At 38.6% G+C, this 22018-nt stretch overlaps 2 protein-coding genes across 4 annotated transcripts; both read right to left on the bottom strand.

Moving 5' to 3' along the window:
• Positions 1-4688: 4688 nt before the first annotated feature.
• LOC143882685 (patatin-like protein 7) lies at positions 4689-6554 on the bottom strand. The gene is made up of 3 exons (XM_077386134.1): positions 5574-6554; positions 5356-5418; positions 4689-5163 (listed from the first exon to the last, which is right to left on the bottom strand). Exons 1-3 carry the CDS (start codon positions 6522-6524, stop codon positions 4879-4881), a joined length of 1299 nt encoding a protein of 432 aa, XP_077242249.1. The 5' UTR covers positions 6525-6554; the 3' UTR covers positions 4689-4878.
• Positions 6555-13942: 7388 nt separating this feature from the next.
• Positions 13943-20770, bottom strand: LOC143884295 (beta-1,4-N-acetylglucosaminyltransferase family protein). 3 transcript variants are annotated; one of them, XM_077387789.1, is made up of 4 exons: positions 20673-20770; positions 20281-20346; positions 18553-18648; positions 13943-15600 (listed from the first exon to the last, which is right to left on the bottom strand). In XM_077387789.1, the coding sequence occupies exon 4, from the start codon at positions 15516-15518 to the stop codon at positions 14427-14429; it is 1092 nt and encodes a 363-aa protein (XP_077243904.1). In that variant the 5' UTR covers positions 15519-15600; positions 18553-18648; positions 20281-20346; positions 20673-20770; the 3' UTR covers positions 13943-14426. The 3 variants fall into 3 exon arrangements, with proteins under 3 accessions (XP_077243904.1, XP_077243902.1, XP_077243905.1); XM_077387787.1 differs by having other exon boundaries at positions 18617-18648; XM_077387790.1 differs by lacking the exon at positions 18553-18648 and having other exon boundaries at positions 20673-20762.
• Between the last annotated feature and the right edge of the window lie 1248 nt (positions 20771-22018).

The raw sequence follows: 22018 nt of genomic DNA, 5'->3' as shown, positions 1-22018 counted from the left end.
ACGGATGCGTGCAATCACCCGTAAACCACTCGCATCGGGTAAGCCCGGGGAGCATATCCATGAGTTTAAGCCCAAGTGCCACACCCGTACGGGTTTTTATATTAGGTTATGATATTTTGTTGTTTTCAAAAAATATTTTTCTTTCAATCTAAACAGAGGGCCTTAGGCGGGGGAATTATGTTATCAGAAAAGCTTACGGGGAAAGAAGGTTCTTGGCCTTCATTCCGGAGAGAATAACATGGAGAGGCTATAGCCTGAAAATCACCGTTGATGGACAATCCTAATTCCTAACCAATGGGGGCCTGTTTTGTTTTCAGGGAAAATATTTTTGGCAGAAAATGTTTCTTATTCCTTTTCCATCATTTCCAAGAAATAATTTTCAGCTCTTTTGTAACCAAGCTTTGAAAAGGAAATACTTTTCCCGTAAAAAAAAAAATTCAACAGTTAGGATGATAATTGTCTAGAAAAGGAAAATGAACTGCTTACTTATCCTCAGCTTGATGGGTTTTGAGTTCCACAGGGCCGCCTCTGGGCCTTCACTACATATGTACACATACCCTGAAAAAAGGTGTATATCAGCTTAAGTATAGCTGTACATGTAAAATGGGCATAGAATTTGTTTTATGTTCATTTTACGACAAAAGAATCTGGAACAATTCACATTCAATGACATGCGCTTCACATAATTGGAAGTTAGTGTTGTTGGGTGATGAGGTTGTTTCACCTCCGGCATGACTAAGGCCTGTTTGGCATCCATGAAAGTTTTCTTCATGGAATTATCAAGGGGTCGGCGAGAGAAGCAAGACGGGTAAAAGAAAAACTCAATTCAAAATAGAGTTTTATTTTTCCTTATTTTTATGCCACTTCTTAGCATTTCCTCACTCCTGCCCTCTCAATTATTTGCCTCTCTCTCAGCACTTGGTAAGCTAATATTTCATGAAAAAAAGCCATTAAAAAAAAAATCAATGAAAATAAATTCATGGTTGCCAAGCATGGCCTAAGTGTGTGTTGCCTGAAAATCAGCATTTCACCATTTTGTGAGATGAATCTCTTCAAAATGCATTTTTTCATCTCAACCTGTCACCAAAAAAAAGAAAACCTGATTTTCCGGTTAGTCACTTAGTTGAGATGATCTATTAGATGATTGGGGTCATATGGGAGCCAAATCAGGACTTATATCAAATGGAAGGTTCGGATGAATCAAATGTGAGACACAAAATGCCAAATTGGCCGTCTCTCATAATATTACAATGATGTTGCTCCCAGCTGAAGCATTCCTCACGCCCAATATGGCATTGTATGAGTGAAGGTCACCTCGCCATGGTCCCCTAGGCATGCGGCAAAGTCCGGCAAAAGACGCTAGAGACGGGTTTGTCGTCACTCCACCACCATATTTTTTTCTTGTCACTCGTCAAGAACCATCTTTTTCTTGAAAATTTTCCCACAACATTTAAACATAATTGGGGTTGTAGCTCAATGGTTGAGGCTTACGGCTTACCTAACAAAAAAAAAAGTGGGGTTGGGCTTGTAACTCAATGGTTGAGGCTTTGTATTTCAACCTCGAGGTAGAAGGCTTACCTACCAAAAAAAAAAAAAAAAAAACCATATAAACATAATTAAAGAAATTTTCATTGAATTCCATCATTTTATTAATTTTTATTATCTTTATGTAGATTTTAATTATTATCTCAAAATTTAAACCAAACCTGGGAGAGTAACTCCTTAATCCTCATAACTAAATGGACCCCCACCAAGCAATAATTAATAACATGGACCGCCAATACCACTTTAATTCAAATAAAAAGCCTGCAAAAAAGAAGAAGAGTAGAAATCATAATCACTTTGCCTTTTTTAATTCGAATTCAGTCGGAGCTACAATGTTTCAGTTGTTATTATTATAGTATTTAAATGCCCAACCGCCAACATTGGGTCAAAGCAAGAAACTGAAAATAACAAGGAAAAATGATGAGGAAAGAAAAGCAACGGAATTCCTGAAGAAAGGGGAATTCAGTAAAAAGGATTCACCTGAAAATATTTATTGAACCCATGCAGGAAAAGATTTTTCTAGGGAATTTTGCGGAAGGGGCATTTCGCGGCTCTTTTGCATTAGAGAACAGCCGCACAGGCTCACTTTTCAGCATATTGCCAAAGTCATCCGCGAAATGCCTTTACCTGTTATGGATATTTGTGTCATTTTCAAATTTCCCAGATTACCCTCAGACAGGGGGTTTGAAGGTCCCCATATATCGGATATCAGGAGTACTCCAGAATATTCCCGAAATATCGGCATACAGGCTGATATATTGAGATATCTAAAACCATAGCTTGTGTCAAATTCAAAGCAAAGGAAAACTTAAAACCTCTGTAAAGGGTATTTGTGTCATTTCATTCACATAGTACCCTCATTATAAAGGGTGTTTGTGTCATTTCATTCACATGATACCCTCATTACCCATTATTTTCTTGATTACCAAAGACAATTTCATGAGTTAAAGAAAGATGAATTCATTAATCTGTTTGGTGAACATTATTATCTCACACCTACACATAGTCAGGGATTTTAAAATCCTAATAAATAGCAAAAGATAAAGGGTCTCTACTCATGAAGCTTCACTACCACACCTTCCCTTTTCTCATGAATCTATTTATTGTATAGATTATAACTAATAAAAAACTTTATCCCCTATTTAATGAAATTATTATTATAATTAATAATGGCATTGCTAAAGAGTAAAGAGTGTGAGCTACGCCTTCTTGCTGCCTTTATCTACAAACAAGGTGGCGAATGTATTCATTTCCAAACAATAAAAGGTCTCTGATGTAGTGATCTCGACCTTACCTACTATTCACAATTTCACATGGTTCATGTGCAGCTTAATCTGCACCCTCCAAATTATGGACCCCACCATGGCTAGTCTGAAGATTGTGTCCATCTGCTGATCCCAACTGTTCCATCAATGGATTGTGATCTGTCTAATGTTGATCATCTTCTTCTTTTTTATAATTTCCAATATGACCAATATATAGGGACCTACAAACCTTGTTAGTAATTGAAAGGAGAAGCTTCTCAAAATATCTGCATTCTTCTGGGGATTTGCTAGGCAATTCCATGTAAAGCCATTTCACGGGTCACTTTTGCAGGAGAGAACAACCACCTCATACGAATTAAATGAATAAGACAAAATCTGTGAAAAAGTGAGCCTGTGTGGCTGTTATCTTCTACAAAAGTGAGCTGCGAAATGGTTTCCTGTGCGAAATTGACTAGCAAATTATATTCTTCCGAACAGAAATGTGACCACACTTTTAAGGAGAGAATAGCCTCTTACATGAATAAAATGAATAAGACAAAATTTGCTACCAAGTGGCTGTTCTCTCCTGAAAAAAGGAGCCGCAAAATGGCTCTATGTGGAATTGCCTAGCAAGTCCCTCTTCACAAATTTAACAATACAACAGATTCCCAAATCTTGCATTGCCCACAAAAGGTAAAAATGTTCAGGATTTGTGTGTTTTTTTTTTAAAAATACTTTAATTGTTCAAAACCTTACCAGGTACTCGTTTCCGTGCATCAATATCAGCTAGACCTGAAACATAGAAAGAAATCAGTCGCATTTAGGTGGGCCCCATCCTTGGATTGCATCTAGACCTTCCAATTGCGCAACCGTCTTGGATCTCTACTCGTCCAGCAATCATGTTAATGGAGGGTGGGCCCACAAAGTCGACAGGATTTGATTGAAGGGTGGGCCCACATGTTTTCAGTTGGGGCTAGACAGATAAATGAATAACAATGGGTCCCACAGATTTCCCTCCAAAGCTAGTCCCTTGGCCTTTCACCTGTCTCATACTCTTTCTCCGTTGCGTGCAGCCACCCAAATCATTCAGAGAAAGTCAAAAAAGTCAATGAATAAGACACATATATAACCCGTCGGGGTTGCGGGGAACGGAATTGATATTTCCACCCCTGTTTCGGTATTTTCGCCTCCACTATTTGCCTTTTTCAGGAATATGGCTGCATTTACCATTTCTTTTTGCCTTCGACCAAGTCATTTCCATAAAAAGACAAACATAAGCGGGTGGAAATATCATTTCCCAAGAAAGAAACATTCAGTGAAACAAACTTCGCTATCATCTGATCTTGGTTGTACGGGTGTGGAGCCCATCATGCGGCAAGTCAATAGCGCGTGTAACTCGGGAAATTAAGCTAATAATCAACAATTAGGCCTTGGGAAATGATATATTCCCCCCTTTTTCTTCCCTAGGCCACTCCCCTGTAGTGTAAAAGGGTAGTCAGAAATACACTAGAGGGAGCTGGCCAAAGGAAGAAAAGGGGGCTCATATATCACTTCCCTTACGCATGTTCATTTTGGATTTTGAGAATTGATTTTTCGTCCAAAACTGATTATTAGGTTCAAAATTAAATATAAATTTGAGTTCAATAATCAGTTCTGGACTCACAATTTGTTCTCAAAATCCAAAACAAACCAGGCTTAATAAAAATTTTGAGTCTAATGATCAGTTTTGGACTCTCAGTCGGTTCTCAAAAACCAAAATAAACAGGGCCTAATAATTTTTTTGAGTCCAATAATCAGTTTTGGAGGACTATGATCAACCGATCATGAGTGCCAAACCGATTATTGGACTCGAAATTAAACAGCGCCTTAGCGAATTTCATAATTATACATTTCATAGTGTTAAGCACGCAACAACTTTGACTATATATTTTTCAATAATTGAATTTACATCTTCTACAATCCATAAATATATAATTATATATTTCAAAAAACAGCTCCGCTCTAGCTTGGATGTCTTAGTTCATCACAAGCGGCGAGCAGTGAGAAGAGAAGAAAATGAGAGAAAACAACAAGTAAAACCCCATTTATATCAACACGAAGATGTCGTCGAAGATGAAGTTCTCGGTGTTGCTTGCTTGAGCACGACTGTCGGGAAAATACTTGCTTTTCTTCTTTCGTGCTCCTTAATAAGTTCACCCGCGAACCAATCGAGCTTCTCTGCATTTGTCTTCTCTGCAATTTTCTTCCCTCGAAAGAGCACGGACTCGACATTCTTCTGTGCCAACATCTCCTCCGCGACCCCCACCAGTCTTTTTGTGTCACTCAAACTGTGGTTCTTCGAGATGGGCGATTTTCCGGTGTTGAATCCGTTCGCCTAATTAATTTACATAAGAATATTATTTAGCATTAAAGAAAAACAAAGAGATTTATTGATTTTAATAACGAATTTGTCCACTACTAGAGAGTGTTTGGTGTTGCACATAACATCTTACAATTTTCACAAAACACCCTTCAATTGTTTACTAAATGATGAAGAACACCCTTCAATTGTTTACTATATAGATACCTGAATCCGGACGTAATTACTTGTCGTGATATGCCCAAATGCCATGGAAACCGCTTGATCAACCTACAGTTCCCAAAAGCTCTCAGAAGCAGATTAAAAGAGAAAAGAAGAAGACATGTTGACTGTGTACAAATATTAAAATATGTTAGTACCAATATCAATTTTTCTAAATTTTCTTAAAATGTTTCTAAAGGTATTGGGCATTTTTGTCAATTTACCATATCGGAAACTCCCTCCCCGGCAATTCTAACTAACTCTCCAGGCAACGGAGTCCGATCCCGGCGACCGAACATCCCGGTATCAGACTCTCCATTCCCCAAAGACACCACCAAAAGATCCTCAACCCCACTAGCAAACGGGAACTCGTGCTTATTATTCAGCACGTGCGTGATTGCAGCAGCCGTCGGATTACTCATCGCGACCCCACCATCAACGGCCAAGATCTTCGTCGTCTTATCAACCGATCTCATCTCCACCGCTCCAACAACCGTTGGATGTGCCGATGTGGCCAAGCACACCACCCTCATCTTGAAATCATATCCGTCCGTTTCTAAAGCATCCGCCCGTGAAAACAAGAACGGCGCTCCGGTGGAAAGATCGTAGCACGGTATAAGCACAGGCTTGATCGTGTCTTTGAGAGTATATTCCGAGAAAACTCGCCGGAATATTCTCTCCGCATTGGACGGACGGAATAATCGCCGGAATATTCCTTCTCGAGACGGTGAGATGATCTTCTGGCGATTCTCGGCGAGGAATTTTACTGCCTCTGCCGCTTTAAAGAGAGGCCGGCCGTCTTTTCCTTTCGTAAAAAGCATGGCGGCTAGGATCCCGCCGGCGCCGGAACCTGCGGCGACGTCGAAGAAGTCGGCGATCCGAGCGTCGGGATTTCCGGATCTCCGGCGGAGGGATTCTTCGAGAAAGGATATGGATTTTCCGGCGAGGATACCGTCGGTGGCTCCGCCGGCATCAATGCAGAGGATCCGAACTTTTCCGGCTCCGGATTTTAGTTTTTCGGCGGGGAATTCGGTTTCCGGTAGTGTTCCGGTGAGAAAGAGCTTTGGATCGTCATATCCGAAGAGGAATTTGCTTTCGAGGATGGAGAAGATCTCGTAGCTGAGCTTGTCTACGTCGAAGCTCGGCTCGATTGGAGCCGCCGCTATGGCTGCCATTTTAGATAGAAGAGAATGTGAAGGAGAGAGGCAGAGTTTGTGAGGGAAAGACGGAGAGATTTATGTCTCTTTTATAGGAGGAAGATACGATGGTGCGCACGTTAGTGATGACCCGTGACCCCACACGATGTTTCAATTGCGATTAATCGGCTCTTTGTCTTTAGTGCTTTAAACGTAAAATTACAAATGGAGTTCTTTCTTCGGACAATCCTAGCCATCCGATTGGAAAAACGGTGGGCCATTGAATCCAAACCATTCTCTACTTCAATGGACCAGATAATGGGCCAATGAAGATCCATTTTTAAGCAAGATGTTGATCGAATGATTAAAGATCATCCGAATAGGAGTAGGTCCTGCGCTAATAGTGGTCCCACAAGTTTATCAAGGACAAATTGTTATAAAGTGCCACGTGTACACGGGCCAGACGAGCTTTCCAAGAAAAAGGTAAATCGAGCGGTTATTCACTAATTCCTAAGCGTGGTTCTACAATCATTTCCTTTCCTAAAATATAGAGGAAAAGATTTCCATGGAAACACTTTTTCCTTTTTTTCAACTCAACTTGGCGGAAAACGTTCAAATATCTGAATCTAGGGGACGAGTGTTTTTACCGGGGAATTTGCGATCCAGTACCGCCACAAACATGCGAACATAACCATGGTTAGTTTAGTTAAGGTCACCGACGGTCTATTCTTTAACCGGGGTCAAAGCAAAATCAGATCCAACGACTAGGATTGAACCCCCTCGACATTTGTCGGTAGAATTAGCGACACCGCCGGATTTAGCGGTAGGTACGAAATACGATAGAATCTCCAAATTCAGCCCCTGACATTTCCGCACGATTGCCTGCCGGAATACTTTTTTTTTTTTTTCTTTAACCCCTTTTTCTTTTTTCTACTTCAATTTTCTAATCTCACATGTACCACATTTTAGCCGACATTCTATTAGTTTCTTAATCCTATGGCTAAGCTTTAATCATCATCTATATGCTGATTAAAATAATAAAAGATGAGTGATTTGGCGGCTCTTCGGACCGCTCAAAATAATGACATGTCTTGATCTACATCGTACAATTGGTGGGTCCGTAATGGATGAAGAAGGGGGATATCTAATTCCATTCGGGATTTTCTAGGGTCCATCTCAAAAGGCATTTCGCAGATGATCTGTTGCATGTCATACTAGCCACCTAGTGAAGAAGACAACACCTTTTGTCTCCATACACGAGGTGGTTGGTCTGACATGTGAATGACCAGCTGTGAAATGCCTTTTGCAATGGACGCTAGCAATTTGCATTTCATTTTATTAGAACCCTTCAATTGGTGGCCCCCCACATTGCCTTTTCCTAGTAAATTAGTCAAAAGGAGGAAGGAGTTCCGTGTTCCTTGCTCTATCCAATTAGTCAGCGGTTAGGATCATCCGATTGCTTATGAGATTTTTCATTTATTTTCTATCAAATTGTGGGCCCCAGCTATGGACCAGTTCCAAAAGCCACCAACCCTCTGTAGTCTGTATGACGCGTCTGAGCCCATTGTCCGAAGGAAAGTTTCTTAAACCCTATTTTAATTGTTTAATTATCTTCCTAATCTCCCACTGCACTCCCTTTTTTTCCGACATCCTGATAGTTTCTTAATCGTAATGCTTAAGCTTTAATTAACATAATTATTTTAAAAATAATAAAGTAATTAATGTAAAGCTCCTGATTCATGCACGGTCCTTATCACAACCTCATGCCTGAAGAACGTTCGGATAAAGATTAAATATTTAAATAAATAAGTTTTAAAAATACTGATGCCAACCACTTTTATTCCTCCGTATTTTCTCTATATTTATTTATATACCAAAGGGTATGGGGAGCTTATTTTTATATTATCTTTAGCCTAAAGACAGAAATATTTGTCCTTTGTGGGGCTACTTCTTTCTAAATTTATTTTCATTTTTTGCATTTTATTTTTTTAAATCATCCATAAATAAGGAAATTAGGGCAGTGATAAATCGACTCCCCATCTGTCTATCTCTCTCCTTTTTCTCTCTCTAACCCAGAGGAGAGAGAAAGACACATGGGGAGTCGATTTATCATATTTGGGAGTCGATTTATCACTCCCCCAGAAATTAACATCTTTTCTTTTCATTTTCTCGGAGTAGAATCGAAACTCAGTCAGTTAATTTAAAAATAAAAATATTTATCTTTTTCTCATCCTAATTGAGTCTAGAATCTGGTCTCTTGTTGAAGAAAATGGCCATGAACTCGGTTCGAGGGAAGTGACTGAGCTGACTCGATTTTGACTCTGAGTGATCAAATCCTGTATGTAAGCAGTTGATGGTTTTGGGTGCGACACTAACTCGTCTAAGTTGAGATGTCGTACAATCTCAATGTTTTAATTTTCTAACATTTTGAATATATTTTTTTCATTGATTGGGTTGATTCATTGAGTCATAACTCGGCTGAGAAGACTCGCCTAGGTCTCAAGGCAAACTCCATTCAAAGTCCTAGTTCTAAGAACTAGTTGAAGATTTAAATGCAACTCTTAATTTGATGATATTGATTTGGATGCAAAATGCGAAGAGACATTCTCGTCAAGAACATCCCCCAGCAGTGGGTAGCGTATATTGTGTACCATATAAGTCTTGTTGCCAAATGCCAATCCGAGGTTATTTTAAGATAAAATTATTGAAGCAGGGTAGCCAATCTAGGAACAGCTTGTCCAAGATTTCTATCCCCATGGAGAACAGCCCCATTAACTACATAATAGTTCATTACACATGGTAAGTTAAGACATAATTTCTTACTAAATGTTCAACTTTAAATCTATAAGCTATGTAATTTTACACACTTAAATCAAGGTTAGGAATTGCACCACAAACAGACAATCTTCCAAGATTGCGAGGTTGCTATGTCTCTTTCGCTCAGCTAATTCAGTACCATGGTCATTAAATGTAGTCGCAGGCGCTCCTGCGACGTACTAAGAGGAAGAGAGTGTATGTGTGTGTGTGTGTCTATGTGTTTTACTGAAGGTCACAGTGTACTTCTATGGCCCACACATGGATGGTCCGGTATCACCATCAAGATCATTCTTTAGAGATCTATTACTCATTTATTTTTATGAATTTAGGCATCCTTTTTTATTTATTTTTCATGTTTCTGATCATCTATTCATTATGTCTTGAGTCCAAAAATGATTATTGGACTCAAAATTAAACGTAATTTTGAATCCAAAACTTTAATATATGGATCCAATGAACACGTTCACATCTAGCTGTTGTGCCCAAATCCTGTGGATTTACATTTGGATCCTTTAGATCCATCGGACCATCTGGGTCCATTGACATTATTAAGTTTCACCTTAAGTTAAGGAAAGAGAACTTAAAGAGGTCTGGAAATGGCAAGTTTTCTTTCCTTTTATGGAAAACTATATAAATTTGAAGCATAGGCTCGATTTTTTTATAACTTAAAGTCGAATAAATTGATTGAGAGACAAGTAAGTTAGGAGATAGTCCTCGGACTACCGATGTTGGAAATCTACAGTGAGACCATGTGGGGTCCATTATGAATGGAAATTGCTCTGTATTGCACTGGTTAGGTGATCCTGGACATTGAATCATATTGACTTTTGGCTGTGAAATGTGGACCGTTTGATCAGTAAGGTTTTGGGACTACAGTCTACAGTGCATTGGTTCCAATCATCATAAACATTCAACATGCAACATTAAGATTAAGGCATGCAGGCTACCAATTCTAGTAGTCCAAGAAAGGAATATGTTACAAGTTATTTTATCCTTTTCCCTTACTCCCCACCGAGTAGTGAGGTATCTGTTGTGGGCCACGATTTTCTTTCAAAGGCTCGTCTCCAGCTATCACTTAGTTGAGTGACATTAATTGAAAAGGAGGGCAGTACCATTTGTACCGAAGGCAAGACTAATATGTGGTAGGAGAAACATTAAATCAAAGTGCAAAAAGCTAAGATACGGCTACAGTAATTTAAAAAAGGAGCAAAATGTCAGTTAGAGTTCACATCACACACATTTGAGAGAGAGAGAGAGAGTTGTGGCCGAGAATGCAGTGATTAAGATATCTACATAAACATATAAGTTAGTGAATATTTTAGAAAGAGCTGCATGATCTTATGTGGGCAATTATTGATCTAAGATCGACGGTCTAGATTGGAGAATAAGCTTAAGAGTGAAATTATTGGAATTACCCATTGACCAAAGTGACTAATAAAGGGTATAAGGGTAATCAATACATCTCATCCCTACTGAGACATGAATGGTTAGTGTAGCCCAATTCAACAAAATTACATAAGTCCGGATATTATAGTTGGTTAAATGGATTAGGCCAAATAGAGTTCTATCGTGGGTGGACCTCTAGGAGGCCCTTATTTAAAAATAAGGAGTTGCTCTTTGTTATCATCTAAATGACCAAAGGAGATCTCCCCATAAAATATCAGGCAAACCAGAGAGGCAGTAGAAGATCCAGCCCCATCGATCACCATCATGACTGATCAAGATGAGTTCTTAATCATTCTTTTATACTCTAGTTTATTTGCACGGTTAGACTCGTTTAGATCAATACATCTGTAATATTGATTTGATTATATCTATTGCATTTGTGATCATGGTGTATTGAATGCCGTGATCTCATGTTTACAAGAGAGTAGGGGTGCAACTCGGGTCGGGTTTGTGTTCGAATTGAGGTGTCAGGTTGACCCGATCCACATCAAAACCTGACATTTAAAAAAAAATTACAAGTTTTCTATTTTCTTCTTTTAGAACATAAAAACCTAAAGGAAAAAGATATCACCATTTCCAAGTAAACCCGATCCGAATTGGAAAATCGGGTCGGGTTTGGGTTGAGATGTTAATTTTTCGAGTTGGGTCGGGTTAGCCTTCATTTGGTCTGCTTCAGGTTGACGGTTTATAGTTTAAGCATGGGTTCAACCCAACCCAAGTTGCACCCTTACAGGAGAGACTTGTGTCCAATGGAGTAAGATCACCAAATAAGTTACTGAAAGTTAAGAGGGAGAGAGTTGTGTCCATGAATGCCAGTAAGATCTCTATACCACCACAGACAGGAGTTAGGGAATATTTTAGGGACAAGATAATAATAGCCATAATAAAATCTCAATAAAAACTCAGGGTTTTGGCACTCACTCGTTAAGGTGCATTGGAATTTGGAAAGGTAAGTCTACACATGGTTTGAGAAAAAAGACTCAAAACATAAGTAATCTCTCAAACCCTCTCCTTAACAAATCCCAAAAACTTATACATAAGTTGGTGAATATTTTAGAGAGAAACGAGTGAGAGAATTTGGCATAAATGCAAAACCTTTTCTGTGAAAAGATGTATACATTTATGAATGGTAGGCCCCAATTTTGGAGTTAGGACACCCATACAAATTGAAGGACCAACGCTCAATTAGGACTGTAGGATGTGGCCGTGGTACGATGACTTGATAGAGAGAGACGTCACTTAAGGAGAAGAGTTTGTCATATGACCTGTGATAAGCTCATTTTGGGACCCCGGGCCCTTGGGAGCTTCTCTCTTTTTATCCACGTTAGTAGTAAGGTCTTTTTCTTTTGGATTTCACGTTTTAGGATTGGATTGTGAGATGTACTCTTTTTTTCTCATTTATTTTTATGGGACCCAACTTTGTAAATAATTGGGAATTGATAACCACACCCGCTTTTTAAATAATTGCACTCCTCACTTTTGTTAAACATGTACTGCTTAGTTAACTAAAAGAGTAAACTAGTAAAAAAGAGCTGCTTCTTTCGACGTAAAATGAGAGTAAAATGAATTTTACAACCAATGTTAAGTGAAATGACGGGTCCAAAATTTGTTTAATTATAAGAACTTTTATATATCTATCTCGTCTCCTTAACTTTAGAATGAATAGATCTGGCAGCTCATGTTGAGGGAGACAGAGAGGGAAGCGGGTAATTCCTACTGCAGGAGAGAGGCTGAGGAGCAAAAGGGCGAAGGAAACTCCCAGATCGGTGGATTTCCAATTTCTTATTTCCACAGCTTATTTGTAAATCTGATTTTGTTTTCACTATCAATCGCTGAATTGGAAATTCAAGGATTTGATCGGGATCCAAATGTCAACGCAAAAAGGGCTGCAAATGTGAGAATTCCAAATCAAAATCCTCTCGGCATCCAAATGGGCCCTAATGGTTTTGTACATAGAGTGGATTTCACCTCCATGCATTCACTTTCCGGTGAATGCTTTTAATCTCAGCCCATTCAGTCATTCACTTACCCTGTTCGTATAAGATTATACAACCGATTGGGAGTGGCCTGACCCAGATTTGTGTTTTGGACACATTTTGGATCCCTATCATAGGATTTGAAAACTATTCCCAGGGTGGCCTTACAACGGATCCACTTCGGATAGGTGGCCAAATCGGATTTTGTTCTCTGATCTGGGTCCGTTGACACCCCTAGTTTCACCCTCCAGGTCAAATATTTTTGCCTACAGGGGAACGGGCATGGACATGTCTGGAAGAGGTTTGGATTCAGGTTGGGCTTAATCTCACATTGCCAGGCCCAACCCTTGATTGGGCCCAGAAAGTAACCCGGCTTGTAATCGATTAGAACTGAATCGGAGGCCAAAACTCAGCCCAAATCAGGTCAAGTTTGGGTTGCAAAAGCAGTGAAGTGAGGATTGGTCCGTCTAAGCTAGCAAATCAGGCCACAGGATAGCAATCGTCTAACCGGGCCTGAAAATCATAATCACGCTCATTAAACAAGGCTGAATCCGGATTCAGGTTGGGAACTTGGGATGGATCTGCCATTGCCTGGCCCATCTCTTGATTGGGCCTAGAAAGAAACCTAGCATTTATCAATGAGATATGGCAGGCCGAAACCGGGCCCAAATCAGGCCAGGCTAGGGGTGGACAACCTACGATAACAAATTAGACCGTATCTTAGCTATTTATTTATCCGGGTCCAAAAAATTAAATGGGCCCAATTATTACTCAGGTCTGAAAATTGTGCCCAATATAAGGAAAACTGGGCTATATCGAGCTGAGTAATCTGATCAATCCTCCAAAGTAGCTACAGTTCCTTTGTTGAATTCATTGAAATTTATGCAATTCCTTGAAGGTAGAAGCTAGGCCTATTCGGTCCACTTCGAAGAAAAGAAAATACAAGCAATAACCACCCTTCCATCTGACTCAGCAAAACATAGAAATCTTGGGCCATATGTTGGCAAGATGATGGCAGAGGTTGATGGGCTTGAAGCCCACAAGAGCCTATACAAGACATTGAAGCAAGCCTATACATGGAAATAGTTTATTTATTATTTATTTTCATTTTAGGAGAGTTCTCAGACAAAATTTATCCCAAGATAAGTGACATTGTTTGTCCATGCACAATTATTTATGATAATCTATCCTAGGAGAGCACTTAGTCTGCAAAAAAAATGAGAAATAGTACATTTATTCTTGTTTTATAAAGAGAAGGTAAGGTGTTTCTTTGGGCATAACTCATCCAGAACCACCTAACTTGAAATACAAGGAAACACAGGATAAGGTCTTATCCATGAAAACCCATCCAGCAACCAAACAGCCAGTACATTTATTCTTGTTTCATGAAGATACGTGTTTCTTTGGGACAAAAATTACATGGATATAACTCATCCAGACCTACCTATCCTGAAATAGGTGGCAACCCAGGATAAGGTGTTATCCAAAAAAACCCATCCTGCAACCAAACAGCCCCTATGGCTGAGTGAGATTTCATAAACTCACAATCATTGGATGACTTCCACCCCTTGTGAGAACAGTCAAACAGTCAAGCTGAAGTGGGGCCCACAACAGAAACATATGGTTGTGACTGATAAGTGTCTAATAGATGGTATTTCCACCCCCTTTTGTTTGTCTTTTCCCATAAACAATTTGAGTAATGTCACCCATCTAGCTCTCGTAAACATCCACCGGGAAGAAGGAACTTGAACTTATCAGCATTCTGTAAAAGAAAGTAAGGGAGATGAACTGCGGAAGCAGACCGTGGAACGGGACCCATCTTCTTAATTAGCTCCTGGAAACTATATTCCTCCGGCAGCATGTCGAATAGATCATCGCCCCTACAGATAATCCTCTGAATCCTCGAGTAGTTCAAAAAATCTGCATACCTTACACGATCCGCATGGCTATATGCAGTCATCTTGAACACAAATTGTTCTATCTGGCGGAAGCAAAAACTACAATGCCATCCGGCATCGGCGAATAAAAGATCGGTCTGACGGGAATGTCGATAATGAGTCCTCTGCCCAACAATGTGTGCAGTGGCACGCCAACTGCTATAATCCACGGGGAATTCGAACGAATATAAGTAGTTCTTTAGTTGGAGGTGCATTACGGGTGGGGGTCCATCGCACCATTGGAGAAGTTTAACTGTGTGAGGGCTTGGAACCTCATCAGTGTCTGACATTATGAGAAGGTCCCCAACGGAGATCCCTGAACGACGTAGGAGGGCGTTGACGGCCAATCGTTGCCTTGACTCGAGAATGAATGGGTCCTTATTAGAACTATCAGTGATGGGGTATGTGAATAAGTCGTGACTTATTTTGTCGCCTGCAAAGTCAAATCTGTGTCGGTTTTTGGCAAAAAAGAGGGGCTTTGGGATGCCCGTGAAGGTCGTGTTGGACTCGAGGAGGATAAATTTATGAACGTAAGGAAGGAGCTCTCGCCAACGGATCTCAAGCAGGTCGAGCTCGTTGTTGAAGAGGACTGCATCGAATACACGACGAGGTTCAGAGCGGAGGGTCCAGCCATGGAGGTGGCAAAGGTGCTCCATCGACACATTTTCTGCGTAGTAGTGGGGGATGACTGTGAAGGGGGGAGGAGGCTTGTCCCAGAGCGGGCGTAGGAAGTAGGTGATCTTCTGACCGTGTATGAATATTCCTATCGTGCATGTGAGGATGATTACGGGGAGGAGGATTACGAGAGCCCAGCGTGGAGTTCTTTTTGAGACAGAGCGAGGAGATTTCCTGGCCATGTGGGGAACTTAGGTTTGGACAATGGTTATGAGAAACAATTGGAATGTTTGGTTTTTTTCACGTTGTGCTGCATTTGATCATCTGCGATGATTTTCTCAAGGTCAGATATCATAATCAGTTGAATTGTCAAAAGGGAGATATTTAGTCTTTAAATAAATGAAATGCAGAATAGCATGGGGCAATGCAGCAAAGATAAATGCTGCTTTAGAGATTGTTACAATGCTAGCAACTTGGGGACATGGGATTAACAGAAAATGGTGTTGAATGCAAGAAATGTGGAAGCAATATAAAGATGCAAATAGTTACAGTAAAATATGTAAATTCAAAAGAATCCATCTCTCATTGTTGTGGTGGTCAACCAAACAATGGAATGCAACAAGAGCCCAATCATCTCAAATTTACAACCCTATAAGCCAGTGAATGACTATCATTGGTGAAAACCCAAAAGGGAATAAGTAAAAAACTGCATTTTCTGTTGACTATTGCCTACCTACAATGGAGGGGTCATCAAGGAATTGAACTTGGTTTTACTTCAATGGCTATGATGAGAAATGAAAGACGGGTAATTCATGGGAAGGGAAATGATATGATGACATGCTCGTGTGAGGGCAGGGTTTGTCCCAAACAGCCCTCCTGATATTACCATGCATAGTAAAGTGGGGATATGTTTGTCATTTTATCAAAGAAATTAGGGTAATTTTGTCCATAGGAAGTTGTCGTTAATGCATTGCTGGGAGCGTGGATTATTAGGGAAGGCTATTGGGTAGTTCCCTGACACAAGATGTCTTCCTAGCAGGCTCTCTTCATTGGAAAGGGACTTGCAACACTTGCAAGAACATGAACTTGGTTCTACCCATTGTTTTAAATTTCGGCCGAAATTCGAAATTCGAATCGATTGGTTTCAGATTTTGGCCGCTATTAGGTCATTTTGACCGGAATTGTAAAAGTTTAAGCTGAAATGAGAGAAATTTGATAAATAAAAAAAAAAAACCGATTTCGTTAGAAATTTAAATCCGTGGTTCTACCTCAAGATATAATATAGATCAGGATGAAGAAATTACAGGTAATCATAGAATAGATACCTGAAAACTTGCAAGAACACTATCTCAGTTCTACTTCAAGAGATTAAGATCAAAATGAGGGCTAAAAGATGGATAGTTTATAGCATAGATAATTGGAACAACTGCACTAACATGACTAGGTTCTACTTTTAAGAGACAAGTATCAGAAAAAGAAACAAGACAGGTAATTGATAGCATAGATACTTGGAATACTTCCAAGGCCACAAACTTTTCTCTACTTTGACAGATGGGTAATTCATAGCACTGATACCTGGAAAACATAAAAGAACAAGAACACAGTTCTACTTGGAGAGTCTAAATTTGGCATAGGAATGGGACATGGGTAGTTCTTTTTGGGACGGAGCGGGGAGATTTCCTGTCCATGTGGGGAACTCTGTTTGGGACAATGGTTATGATAAGTAATTGGAATGTTTGGTTTTTTTCACGTTGTACAGCATTGATCATCTACGACGATTTTCTCAAGGTCAGATATCATAATCAGTTGAATTGTGAAAAGGGATATTTGTAGTCTTTAAATAAATGAAATACAGACTAGCATCGGCAATGCAGCAAAGATTACCGCTGCTTTTAGAGATTGCAACAATGCCAGCAACTTGGGCATGGGATTAACAGGTGATGTAGGACAGTAGGATTAGAATTAGTATCTCTCTTTATTCCTTTCCCACTAAAATTAGTAACTTTCTGTATTTCTTTTTGGGTAGAGATTTTTTATAGATAGTGATTACTTTTCTAATTATAGTTGTTTTCTTTATGAAATAGGATTTAGTTTCTTATTTTCTTATAAATATGAGAGCTTCTATGAGAAAAGAAATCAATCATGGAATAATATTAAAGACATTTTGTCTCTCTATCTCTCTCTATCCCTCTATCTCTTTCTTCTTCTCCCTCTTTTTTCCTAGTGGATTCTAGGATGATTCTTCTTCCCTAGTGGATTCTAGGGAAATTTTCGGATCATACGCTTTGGCTGCGATTCCCGCTTGTTCCGCTGCGTTATAATCATAGAATAGACAGCTGAAAACTTGCAAGAACACTTGTCCCCCTCGCATGTAACCCTCGTATGATTTTAATATATTTCTGTCATCTTTTAAAAAGAAAAAAAGAAAACTTGCAAGAACACAATCTTAGTTCTACTTCAAGAGATTAAGATCAGAATGAGGGCTGAACGATGGATAGTTTATAGCGAAGATAATTGGAACAAGTACTAGGTTCTACTTTAAGAGACTAGTATGAGAAAGAGAAACAAGAAGGGTAATTGATAGCATAGAAGCATTAAAAAAAATAAAATTGATAGCATAGATACTTGGAACACTTCCAAGACCACAAACTTGGCTCTACTTTGACCGATGCGTATTTCATAGTGCTGATACCTGGAAAACATAAAAGAACAAGAACACAGTTCTACTTCGAGACACTAAATTTGGAAGAGGAATGGGAGATGGGTAGTTCATGGGATGGTTCTACTTCGAGAGACTAAATTTGGAAGAGGAATGCGAGATGGTAGTTCATGGCATGAACATAAACTTGGTTCTACTCATGGATTAGAATTTCGGTTTCAGTTTCAGCCAAGGCTGAAACCGAAATTTCCGCCGAAATCCGGTAAAAAAAAACATTAATTAATTGTAAAAATGCTAAATTTTTGGAAAAAAAAAATATCAATTTCCAAAATTTTGGATTTCATGAACTTTCGGCCCCAACCGATTTCAGATTTCGGACGAAATTCAAAACCATGGTTCTACTTCGAAAAACTAAATTCCGATTTTAGAAACAGGCAAGGCAAATACTTCATAGCAGTTATAATTGAAAGAGACTAGCATCAGAATCAGGAATGAAAGATAGGATAAATGATGGCATAGATACATGAAACAATTGCAAAAGCAAGAATTTGGTTCTCCATCAAGATGATAAATATTAGAAAGAGGAACTAAGTTCAGGTTCTTCATAGCATAGATACATGGAACACTTCAAAAATGAGGCGGGTGAAGAATATAAACTTGAAATCATATAAGAACACGAACCTCTAATCAGGAAGTGGAGCACAAACGCCCACCTGAAAACAAGTACATGTCTGTAATATGATGCCAAAGAGATTAAAAAAAACTCTGGGTCCTAAGAAACTATGATTTAGTTTGTTTGTCTTTTTCTAAAAATGAAAAATATCAAGTTATTTTTCTTCTGGGAAATGCAATTCAGTGTCGCTTTCAAGGAAACGACAAACAAATGGGGGTGGAAAACCCAGAATGAGGGTAGAAATATCATTCCCATTGAGCAATTATAAACAGATGTAGTGATTTCACAAACATAATAACAACAATAATAAAAAAAAGATAATGAGAATCCATAACAATTATCAGTAGAAATATTGTGATTTTGGAAATATGACAATGAAGAGAGGAAGCAACTATTCTAAGTACAATTTCGTTAGTATATATTAATCAATAGATGTTATGACACTAATAAATGTGATAATGATGATAGGGGTTGGGGTTCAGAAAATTCATTATCCGCTCACATTTCTCTGTAAAACTCTCTTCCCGTCGAACATTTCACCCAAATTTTGATCTATCTATCCATTCCAGTCGAAATCTCGGCTCTCTTAGTCAATTTTCAGCCGAAGAAAGCATCTGAACTTCAGACTACGAATCAATTGAAGAGCGAGAGGCTGTTTCAGAGATTCTGCAAAAAGCCGGAGTCCCGAAACAAGAATCTATGGAAATCATTTTGAATTCTCCAAAATACGTTAAGATTCTGATTGATAATGTCCGTGAATTGGATGAGAGTTCGCTATGGAATTCGTGGAAAATCAAAAGGGAAGACATCAGTAGTCTCTCTTTTAAGTAAAAGGTGTCTTACATGGCAACACATAAAGGGAGGCCCAGTGAACGAGGCTCCCGCCATTGGTCACAATGGAGCAACCTTACCATTGCACCAAGGCTCGCCCTCTAGAGATAAGGAGATAAGGGAATTCTCCCATTTCTAGAGAGCGCTGGTCTGAACCAATGCTTCTAGACATATAAACAAAGCTCGGTAGTCAACATCACAGACTTATTTGGGCCCTAGATACAGTTTTATTTGCGCGGACAGCTTGATTACAGATTTTATTTAATATAGTTGACTTGTTTAGATCCTCATTTTATTTATTGTGAGTTGTTATATGCCATGGATGCTTACTGCAGAATCTTTCTTATTGTGGATTATCTCAAATCTAACCCGAATAAAATTTCCACTGCATTTTATTAAACCTGATTGCTTATTAGTTTTGGTATGGTTTGCCTACTGTAATTATGAGATTTCACCCCATTGAGCTCCTAAATTCTCCAAGTTACCTACGAACCTCCGGGTTTGCACCAGATCTTTGCAGAGTGAATTCAAAATCCCTATCCCACTGAAGAACCACCCACCCCTCAAAAAGATCAGCGATGTGTTCTATGATCTTATGATCTTATTAATAGAGACATCATGCCACAGTGATAGTTTTATTACATTTTTTTTAAGTTGCTAGAACTTTGTTTTGAGATTTATTGTCTCTGTTCAATTTTGTGTAATTTTGGGCTGATCAATAAAATCTAATGCTATTAGAAAATAATAATAATAATAATAATAACAGGAACATCTCTAAAATTTATGACAAACAAGAAACAAGGCAATAAAGAAAGCGCAGAAAAGAAAAAGAAGCTCCAACCTTTATCGGAGAAAAGAGCAAACCGAACAGAAATTCGATCTTTCTGATAAAAATCCATGGAAATTTCTGCAAAAAAAAAAATCAGCATGAAAAAGACAAAGATTAATGAAATCTTCTATGTTCAGCTAACGAAAAGATTAAATGAAGCACTCAAAAAAAAAAAAAAAAAAAAAAAAACGAAAAGATTAAATGAAAGTAGAAAATAATCGATCTATCTTCTCCGAAGAATCTAGGGTAAACAAAATCAACAGAACTTTGAACAGTACAAGAAAAATATTATGGCGTTTTACAGATTCTAAAAAAATCAAAGTAAATAGTAAAATCATAGAGAAATATATTAGAAATTAGGAACAAGAAAAATGCGAGAAGAAAAATGAAAAAAAAATACTTACGTAATTGAACCTCTCTCTCTCTCTCTCTCTGCGCCAATCTGGCTTTTTGCACGATGTTCCCCACCCATCTCTCTCTCTCTCTGTCTGTCTCTCTCTCGTTCTAGCCGTATAAAAAAATGTATAATAGTGCCACTACAATTACACTAAATTACCAAAAGATTCCTGTCCCTATAAGACAAATGGACCAAAATACCCATATGATTAAACAAAATTACCCAACAGATCTTTGCTTACGAGGACACTATTTGCCTGGATCGGTACGTTGTAAGGTTAAAGCAGTCTTTTTAATCAGTAGTTGGCTGAGAATCAAGTGAGCAGGTGGAGAGAGGAAACTGCACTCCAGGGGTAGAATCGTCTATTAGTTCCAGAAGAGAATTTTTTAAATTAGAAAGAAAATGACGAAAACACCCTTTGCAGTTTACCGTGCTTTTATTATTAACTTTTCTTAAATTCAAAGTGTTTTAAAATTTCGTCATTTACTAAATATAGTAGGGGTAAAGTTGTCCAAAAACATGTTTAATACGTTTAAAACGGTTTCCTTAAAGAAAAACTCTGTTTTTACTGTAATAGCTTAAAACGGTGTTCTGCTAACTATGGTTATAAGTTATAACCATACTAACAAATATGAGATTTGCTAGCGGCTGGCTTTTGCATGTGAGTACAGCCACACAGGTTGATTTTTTTGGCAGATTTTGTCTTATTCATTTAATTCATCTGAGATGGCTGTTATCACATGCAAAAGTCAACCGCGAAATGGCTTTTCGTGAAATTGGCTGGCAAATCCCCACAAATATTTGTCTTGGGAAGAATGTATTTCAGCACATTTTAAATTTTGTTGTTGTTTTTGGGTTTATATCTGGAAAACCTAGAAAAAATATAAGTTTTAAGATATATAAAAATATAAAATTTAAGAACAAAATTAGGACAACAAATAATACCATGAATTTATCGCCTTATTTTCACAATGTTATCACAGTAAAACTAAAATATGAAGATATCTCGAAGATTTTTCAAAACATTAGAATTTTTTCAGGATTTTGTTGCTAGATCAATGGTCGGATGAAAATTTCTCACTCCACCCCACAAACACACAGATTAATGCACTTAGGCATTGTTTGACAACCATTAAAAAAAATAAAATTCCATGGAATATTAGTCTCTAGTGCTGAGAAAGGGGTGGGAAGGGTGAGAGAAACAAAGACTTGAGAAGGCATAAATGGGGAGAGTGAAAAAAGTGGCTAAAAATAAATCATATTCAGAGTGTGAGTTTATTATATATATGGGATTTGCTTGGGTCCATCCCAAAAGTCATTTCACATCTGGTCTGTCGCATGTCAGACCAGCCA

The sequence above is a fragment of the Tasmannia lanceolata genome, unplaced genomic scaffold, assembly GCF_043159265.1.
Source record: "Tasmannia lanceolata isolate RefF3 unplaced genomic scaffold, GAP_Taslan_0.1 ptg000008l, whole genome shotgun sequence".
Classification (NCBI taxonomy): Eukaryota; Viridiplantae; Streptophyta; class Magnoliopsida; order Canellales; family Winteraceae; genus Tasmannia; species Tasmannia lanceolata.
Note: the sequence above shows the minus strand (reverse complement) of the source record. Positions and strands in the feature narration are given on the sequence as shown.